The sequence below is a fragment of the Chaetura pelagica genome, unplaced genomic scaffold (assembly GCF_000747805.2).
Source record: "Chaetura pelagica isolate M959 unplaced genomic scaffold, ChaPel_1.0 scaffold3, whole genome shotgun sequence".
NCBI lineage: Eukaryota > Metazoa > Chordata > Aves > Apodiformes > Apodidae > Chaetura > Chaetura pelagica.
In genome coordinates, this window is record NW_009952974.1 from 12,064,392 (window position 1) to 12,074,171 (window position 9,780).

Sequence of the window (9,780 nt, forward strand, 5' to 3'; positions counted from 1 at the left end):
TGTATCAAGACTTCAGCTTACTAGGAGTCTCCATAACAGTTAATAAGGACAATATGCTGAAGGATAGACACTGGTGTGATGGCTGTTTTTGCAATAGACACTGTTGTCATATGCTTACAGGATGAAATTGCCACTTGCTTTAACAAATTTCATCAGCATTATTGAAATTGACTTCTTACACAGAAAACAGTAAACAACTGTAAACATCTCCCCAGCCTGGGGGAATTCCATGTAGTTTTTTTTTAAAAAGAAAGGGATGTATCTATTTACAACAAATGTGATAAAAAGGTTTTCTCAAGCAAAAGTTTCATAGCCCTTCACTGTGTCTATCTAGCAAGATTTTTTCCCTAACCTTTATTTTCATTACTTTTTTCATATAATTTGGGAGTTGTTTTAACTTTCACCACCAAAACTACATGCAGATGAACCCATTCTTGTTAGATCACTGCATTAGTTAAGAACAACTTTCAGTGAGTGTAACTAGTATACAGTTAAAAAATGCATCTACTGAACATGGCACAGTCTTACTCTTCTGGCATAGTAACATTAATACCCCTTATGTAGAACAAAAATGGAAACAGCACTGAAAGCTTTATAAATCTAAAACTCCCTTGACTTATTAAAGAAAGTAGTCAGGTGACCTTTCTTTAGGTAATCTCAAATTCTAGTAACTGTCCAGATTACTACCAGCAATAAATGAAGATTAGTAGGGATGTACAACTACATCACTTGAGTGGAGTAAAAAATTGAGAGATAAACTACTAAAACTCTTCTTACTCTATTTTTTTCCTTTTAGGAATCTCATAACTCCAGAAGGAAACGTGAGATTGCAGAGAAGCAGATTACAGACAGCAAAGCGTTTTCTTTATTCTCAGAAAGAAAATACAAGACCTTGGTAAGCATATTGCATCTATTGTAGTCTCATCACGTGTGTCTCCTGCACTTGTAAGAGGGATTTTCTGACTTCTGCAGGGTTGAAAGGTTGCTTTATTTTAATCTTAAATCCTAGTATCGATGCTTTTAAAGTTTGATCATTTAAATTATCTACTGATGAGAGAGAAATAGGAAGGAATTTCTACATAGTTATCTACATTAAAATAAAATAGCATCTTCATTCTATTTTCCTATTGCTGTCAGTCCAAACAGATTTTGGTTCTTGCACATAAATAAGATGCATATAATCCAATTTTTAATCCTGGGGGAAGGGACTTAAACAATTTATCAGGATGTGTTTTTATTTACTCATAGAAATTTGTAATTGCAGGACTGTAATGTGAATGCACGCTGTGTGGACATAAAATGTCCCCTGAAGGGTTTTGACAGCAAGGCATCTGTTGTGCTGCGTTCCAGACTGTGGAACAGTACTTTCTTAGAAGTAAGTTCTCATATGACATTTTTGGAAGGTCAGAGCTCTTTAGTGTCCTGAGTCTAATGTCCATATTTTATTTTGGAACAGGAATATTCCAAAATGAACTATCTGGACATCCTTGTTAGGGCTTCGATCAGTGTTCCTGCTGCAGCTGAGAATGTTAAGCTCACAAATGAAGCTGCTCAGGTAGGTTCAACATTTAATGCCAACTATATGTTATGGTTGTGATTATTCCATCCTATCTCAAATACTGTAAAAGAAACCAATTTTAAAAGAAAAGTAGCTAAAACTTTAGCTTTTTAACTGAGTTTTGAATTGTTTTTACCTTTTAATCAGGTTGGAAAAAATTCCTCTCATATTAAAATTATACCACGAGGAATTTTTTCTTCAAAAAAATTGTAAATGAGATTTGTAATTGTAAATGAGATTGTAGATGAGAGAACACATCTTGTTAGAGATGTCTGTATAAATTGCAGCTTTATATTAAACATGGATGCTTCCTAAATGCTCTTTCAGTCTGTATGTATTTTTCTCTCCCTTAGGTGCGTGTTACTGTCTTTCCTGCAAAATCAGTAGCACTTTATACAGGAGTACCCTGGTGGATCATCTCAGTAGCTATTTTTGCTGGAATACTGATGCTTGCACTGTTGGTATTCTTACTATGGAAGGTGAGTTTTTATTAATCTGGTTATTTTACATTTCCTAGTCTAAAAATGACAAGACAGCAAACTAAGCAAATTATTAAGTATTTTTTTGTGTTTTTGGAACTCAAACTATTAATTACCTTTATCACTTTCTCAGTATTGCAATATTAGGAATGAAAATGCTTACATAGGAAAATTTGTAATGAAAAGTTTCTCATTCCATATCCTTCAAAGGAAGTATTTTGAGCTCTGGGCAAAATGTGATACAAATACTTAGAAGCCATAGTTACTTTTTTATGGGTGGATACAGCTAATTGGAGCTCCTGCAGTTAGGTGTAAAAACATCATGTGACCTATCTACAAATGTTTTAGCTGGACTCTGTTCCCATAACATTAGAAATACAGTTAAAATGCTAGTAGATGAAAATAACCAAAAGACACAGAAGTAATACACAGCCAGATGTGTTGGTGACTTTCTCTAAAACTGGCTTTTTATCTTAGAAGCCCTAAAGGAGTAAATAAGAGTGTACAATGAAGGTAACAAAATTCCAAAAGAATAAATAAATTACCTATTTTTCTACCTTTAGCATTTTCCCCAGCTAATTGTGGTTCCAAGTATAACAGCACAGTCTTTCTATTCTTGGTTTTTACAGGCATATGTAGTTGGTATTTCTTCTATTGGTTTTTACAGGCATATGTAGTTGGTATTTGCTGTTACAGGGTTATTAAGAAGAAGAGGTGAAGAATAATATCCTGTCACTTTCTTCTAGGGAAACTGCAGCAATTCTTTTTGCTGAAAAGCTACTTTTTGCTGCAGGCTACTTCCCACAGGATAGTTCTGACTTATTTTCTAGTAAATGCCCAGCCCCTGCTGCAGATCGTGCTGATGACTTAACGCTTGGGGGGACTGTCAAGTTGTAACCTCTACTGTTCCACTGCATATGAAAAGACACATTTTCACACAGAACAAGATGCCTCTTCTGATGACAAACTGTGTCATCTTACAAAGGACAAACACTTCAACAAATGCTTGTGTTCTATAGGTCAAAGCACTACTTATGTTTGGTTTTACTCTGTTTTTTGTCTATCCTGAGCACTAGTCCACAAATAGGTTTCTGTATAGCCTTCTGTCTGCTTTTCACAGCCAGCTTTAGTTGCTATGGACATACTTTATAATAGCTTTTGTTAAAAAAAAAACCAAACAAAACAGCCAACAAAAACATGCATTACAAATGTATCAAAATGCCTAACAAAATTCTTTACCTCAGATTATTGTATTAATTTACAGAGGTGTTAGTCCAAGAAGTTCACAAATCTAGAAGCAGCTGAGTTCTTGTGGGTTTTCTTTTTATGCTTTTGAGGGGATAATGGGAAGATCAGAGTTAAGTCAGATCTAATAGATTTGACTTCTTCCAGTCCACAAAAACTGACTAAATACCTTGCTTCCTTGTAGTGTGGTTTCTTCAAGAGAAATAAGAAAGATCATTACGATGCCACATATCACAAGGCTGAGATCCATGCTCAGCCATCTGATAAAGAGAGGCTTACTTCTGATGCATAGTATTGATCTACTTCTGTACTTGGTAATTGCTAATATTATTTAATTTTTAGCTGTGGCACATGCTATGGTTGTGGTGGCTAATTATGAGGCTTTGATTGCAAATGTTCTATTAACTTCTGGATTTCAACCTATCGTACTTGCTTGCTCATTCTGTTGATACATTTTCAGCTTCTGCTGCACATGAACAAAGTGTTTACCTTGGTCTAAAAAGTTTTTTGTATTTCTTTAGAAAGCATCTTTATATTATAATGTTTTTAGTCTTTTAATTTATGCTTTAGCATTAGTAAGTTTTTAAGCTTGAGTGATGGTAATCAACACTGTAGAGTTAAGATTCAAAGCTAAAAATATATGGATGATAGACAAATTTGCTTTACTAACCTTTAGTGCATGCTAAAAGATACATGTTGCTTATTATGAAAGGGGTTTTCATAACAAGAATTGAATTGCTGTAGAAACATCTCTTCCTTCAATCCTAAGGTATACTTTTCTAGGAACACTTTCCTCTGCTGAAGCTACTAGATGCATGATGATTTATGCTTCTAGCAACCTTTACTCAAGATATTACATGCATGTATATATTAATAAGTGATGCTTGGGATTGGGGGTGAGGAGAAATTAGTAAGTGAAATATGACAATGTTTAAAGAAATCTTAATTAAGAGATTGCTAGAGATTTGGCCTGTGCCTGGATGTAATTTTTTAAAAATTCAGTTCCATGCAAGTTCTAATAATATTTTCAAAAACAAAACAAAACCCCCACCTCCCAAATAGTATGGACAAATCATAAGGTGACCAACCCATAAGGTTATAAATTTGAGTGCTACCAATCATAATCTTTGTAACACTGTGGCCAGAACTCCACTTTGTTTTGAAAATAAATTTTAGTTCATTCCTCAATTGTTAAAATCAGTTTTTAAAGTGGCTTTGAATAAAAAAAAAAAAAATAATCATAGGGCATAAAAGCTGTGCTTAATTTCATCTAAGGAGACTTGTATTTTGGTATCTGGCAAAATTTTCAGGTTATGTTTGATTTTTATCCTATGGCAAACTAAGCAGGACTCATGTTCTCATACTGCATATGTGTAGGTAGCTTAGGTGAGTGTAATTGAGATGGTGGTTTGAAAAACAAGGCCCTGGTTGTAACTTTTCTTGAGGCCCTGGAAGTCTTTCTGTATGTTTTTTAGAGATAAATCATGTCACCATACAGGATGACAACTAAATTACATACCCCTGATTCAGGAGAGGCAAACTTTCCTGAACTATCTACTTTGTATAGCATTAACTTTTCTCATTATATAAGTGAATAGCTTTATAAGACAACATTTACAAAACTTGTAGAACAAATTTATAAAATTAGTGGAATATTTTTAAGGTATTAGATTACCAGATTGTCAGAGTATGCCAATTGTCTTCAACTGCTGCTGGAACAACTAATGTAGACCTGCTGGCTCACATTTTTACAGCTACATTTTTGGCCTAGGCATTTTTGTTTTCAGTTTTCTTACCTGTATGTCTGAGCAAAGGAGGACTTTACTGCCTCTGTAGTTGTACTTCAGTAGCAACTTCAACCTGAACTTCTTTTTCTCCTCTTCCCCAGTGTGGGTTCTTCCAGCGTTCTAGGTACGAAAACAGCGTCCCTCGATACCACGCTGTACGAATTCGAAAAGAAGAGCGACAGATCAAAGACGGGAAATGCAAAGACCTTGAGACAAAGCAGTGGTTCACAAAATGGAATGAAAATGAAAGCTATTCTTAGGGAAAAACACTCTTCACCAAGTTCAGACAGAGGTTAATGTTTTCATTAATGGAATGCCAATGGAGTTAGACCTGTGAACACTATGGACATTCACCATTCGATTGTAGATATTACTACTTATATTGAGGCTTTTGTTTGCACAGTTAAAATTGCTTCAACAGACTTTATTTGCATTATTTAATTTCCAGACTGCCTCTTTTCCCCTTCAGATCTAATTTATGCTTAAGAAGATACTGTGTTGATTTGGGGTCTTTTCTGCAAAACCACTATAGTGGCCTTTTCCGGTGATCCTAACCTTCTTCCTAGGTATGCAAGGAATGCATGGTTAAGGCCAAGACAGGTTCTCCATCCTTCCCTCACTGCACAGACTGTTATAAACACACAGTGGCCTTTAGCACGCTTTTTTCAAGTATAATCTGGAGACCTGCAAATCTACTTTAGTCATAAACTTTGCCTGCTGCAGTAATTAGGGCTTAACAAAAAGCATAATCTTAAATTACATGTGCAATAGGTCATGTTGCTCGGTTTGTTGTTTTTCTTTTTAAGATCAGATTGTGTGATTCTTGCTCACAAATATACACAGGTTTCTTTTTTTAAAGAGAGGCTTGAATATTAGATGTACTTTTTGTATATATATATTTTAGTCCATTTTGTATTTATTTATCATTGTCTTTGACTAACTGTTAGGCCAAAGACTTAACTGAACCTTGTCGGATCCACTGAACTTCAGACTATAAGAACTGAGGCTTTCATTGCATTTTAGTAAGTCACAGAAGGTGCCAACGCTTTCTAAAAATGTAAATATTTATTAAAATGATGCATATGGGGGCTCTTCTCCTGATAACTTGTAACTTTATGTAATGGGAATTACCAGGTTTTGTAACATGATTTGTATATTACTTCAGACTATTTAATAATTTGGACACCAAGCAGAAGTAGGGTTTTTAGATAGTTTTATACTTACTGCGGGAAGTGAGAGTTCTCTGGCAACAGCTTTCCAGCTTCAATAAGGAGTTCCTGTTTGGCAAAAGGCATCAACTACTGCAACTGTTATATAGCACTTGAAGGAGGCTGTAAGTGCCTAACTTACTTTTATTATGGAGATCTATGCTGATCCACGTTGAGACTACTGAATTCTCTGGAAAACCTGAATGTTGATAAAACAGAACCACAATGTTGTGTTTATCAGTCATTTAGTTATTTTAACATAACTCATTAAACTATTGAAAGAGTTTACTTTTTTTACCCATGTTCTAAAGCATTGGTACTATTTAAGAACAAAGGTTTAGTTCACAATTGCTTATTCCACATGAAACAAAATTCTGTTCAAAAAGTATGCACGTTAATTGCTAGTGATTTGAACTATGCAAAAACCTCTTGGTACTTTTCCCCCCCCTCATAGGGTAAAAATCTGCTAGGAGGGCAGTTGTCAAATGTCTTATTTTTACTACTAACTTTGAATATACCTTCTTGGAAGGTGTAGTCACCTATCATTATAGAAAGCGCATTAATTTAATATCCTTCTTCCTTCTAATAAATAGATTTTTATTTTTAAGAACACGTACACGTGTATTTTAGCTGTTACTCAGTTTTTGAGCTTTAAAAATTCTAGCTTATTGGCCAAAAGGCTGAGTAGCATCAGAAGCCAGGCTAAGCATGACAAATGTTTTTGGATTTAAAAGCAGATTGTGGCCCTCACCTAAGAGCATGAATGTCTTAGCAGTGTTAAACTGGAAGTTCTTGAAAAATAAGTCATGTCACTGGTATCCCTTTATCTCAAACTTTTTTTTTTTATACCAACTGGCAATGCTACATCATTCCATTATTAGAAATTACCTGTGGATATTTGTATAGAAGTGTGAAATAAATTTTTTTAAAATGAAACATTGTTTTGGTAGTAAGTGATTTCTTTCCATAAGTAATTGAAGCAGCCATAGCCAACTTCCATGGGAAGACTGAGCTGGAGGTTGCAAACTTTAACAAATTGTCTCATTCTCAGTACTGCTGTAACTTGCAGCCCTGCACTATGCACGGGGGCAGATAAGGTGGTTACAGGAGATAACACACAATCTCACACTTGCAGCCTGGCTGCTGCAGATTCCAGCACTGGTAAGAGTCATGGAGTCTGGCATAGCAGGCTCACCTCCCAAGGGGCAGAGCTACCCTCTCTCTCTCCACACTTCACCCATGCTGCCCAGCTTACCTTCAAAGCAAGCAGTCTCCTAAAAGCTCTCCTGCCAGACACATTTTCCTGTGACTAGAGGAGATGGATGCATCCCCCCAAATTAGTGAAGGACATCACATACCTATCTGCATTTAGCTGTGGCAGCCTAATACTGACAGTCAATTACATAGTAGCAGGGTTCAGCTTTAACTTGACAAAAAAAAACAAACAGAAAAGCCAAAGAGATGTGGAAAAAACAAACCCCCAGATGAAATCTGTGGTTTATCTCCATTTAACCTTCACAGGATGCTTTGCTTACCTTTGCTGAAAGGAAGGACCTTTTGATGCAACAAAGCCCGAAGGGTTAGGTGGATACATGGAGACCACTGTTTGCTGTCACAGCGAGAAAATTTCCAGACCTAGAATGAGAAGATGCTGCTAAATCTTTCAGAACACATCAAAGACATGTACTGAACCTGCTTTTATTAAAGTTATTCTCATTTACATAACTACACTCATAAATCTCTGTCAACGAGACAAAATACAGAACAGTTAAGTAGCTGATCATACAAAGTACACTATGTTAGGTTTTACATATGCTTATCTATACTGTACGCATAAAATGTATGTATATCTGTGCAGGTATAAAACCTAATGTACTATAGTTGAAAAATAGCGTGTGATTCTGTGCAGTGTGTGTGTCTATATAAACATACACAACACACAATATAGCCCAAGGTACATAAATAAACTGCTAGTAAACTGCAGTACCTTCACAGAGGTTTAGCTGTCACAATACAGAAGATGTCTTATGAGAGAAGCTTTCACGGTAAGGGACTATCACAGCATAGTTTCAGGAACCACCTGTGCAGAAGTTAAATGTGGAAGAAGAGACAGAACAGGGTCCTAGGATGCAGATGTCAGGAGTCAGCAACATAAGGTGAAGGCAAGTTTTTTGAAAGCAGCACTAGAACTCCAATCCCCATTCAGAGCACCCACTGGCAATGACAGTGTCACTGCAGCAGCGTATCTTAAGTAAACAGCTACCCAGCACCAGAAACCTCCTTATCTACAAACAACTGACACAACTTCTCACAGCACAAAGTGGGTGAAACTGTCAGCTGCTGGTTTGCATAACCCAGGAGAACAAGCTCTGATGACAAACAGGCAACCAGCCAGTGCTATGAGCCAGAAGAGGCACATGCTTCATCTGGCTGGTGAGACAATCCACTGTGTGTGACAAGAATGCAAATAGTCTGTTTCCCTATGGTGACTGTGCAAGCAGCTGCTTCAGTTTTTACCACAGTCTTCAGACATCTTTAAACATCCATTTGTCTTCCCAGGCTGTGAATTCATAAACACTACTGTACCCCTTTTATAATCTCATAAGCCTTGCTGGAGTCCTAATCATGATCCTCATGAGAAAAACAGCACCTCCTTACCCTGAGACAGTGCCACAAATATCAGCCTTAATCCCCAGCCAAGGTGTGATACTGCCACTGTACTGGGGAGAGGGAACAAGGACAACAAATGATCTTCAATTCACCTCTTTCATACTTGAAAACTGACCCCCTTCTGTCTTAATTTTCTAGCTCTGCAAAATGGCTGTTTGCAAGCAGCACCTTTTCAGGTCCACACCTGCCTCAAAGGTCTTAGTAGAAGACAGAGGCAGAGAACTCAGATTTTAAAAAAGCGTAAGTGTCCTTGCTGCTGCTTACCTATCACAGAACAACATATACCCCCTCTTGCCATCAATACACAGTGCTGTTCTTATTTTTCAATCTCAGTGTCATCAGAGAATAGGGGAGGAAGGGACAGAAAAGTAAAATACTTTCCCCAGGAATGTAAGAAATAATGCAACTACTGAGTCAATTAAAAGAACCATTTCACAGAATCACAGAATGCTAGGGGTTGGAAGGGACCTCAAAAGATCATCTAGTCCAACCCCCCCCACCAGGCAGGATCACCTACAGCACATCACACAGTCTCCAGAGGAGACTCCACAACCTCTGGGCAGCCTGTTCCAGTGCTCTGTCACTCTCACAGTAATGAAGTTTTTTCTCATGTTTACATGGAACCTCCTCTGTTCCAGTTTGCACCCATTCCCCCATGTCCTATCACTGGACATCACTGAAAAAAGCCTGGCTCCATTCTCCCGACACTCACCCTTAATGTATTTATAAACATTGATGAGGTCACCCATCAAGTTGCCGCTTCTCCAAGCTAAAGAGACCCAGCTCCCTCAGCCTCTCCTCGTAAGGGAGATGTTCCACTCCCTTAATCACCT

The 9,780-nt window shown here is 37.0% G+C and overlaps 1 protein-coding gene across 1 annotated transcript in view; it reads left to right on the top strand.

The window, feature by feature from the left end:
* The window catches only part of ITGA6 (integrin, alpha 6), a 22,344-nt gene extending 16,811 nt beyond the window's left edge, over positions 1 to 5,533 (top strand). Inside the window, exons 20-25 of the mRNA XM_009996150.1 lie at positions 797 to 895; positions 1,265 to 1,375; positions 1,457 to 1,555; positions 1,912 to 2,037; positions 3,467 to 3,596; positions 5,171 to 5,533. Coding sequence (XP_009994452.1) covers positions 797 to 895; positions 1,265 to 1,375; positions 1,457 to 1,555; positions 1,912 to 2,037; positions 3,467 to 3,574 — 543 coding nt within the window. The 3' untranslated portion in view covers positions 3,575 to 3,596; positions 5,171 to 5,533. The remainder of the gene's footprint in view (positions 1 to 796; positions 896 to 1,264; positions 1,376 to 1,456; positions 1,556 to 1,911; positions 2,038 to 3,466; positions 3,597 to 5,170) is intronic.
* Positions 5,534 to 9,780: the final 4,247 nt, after the last annotated feature.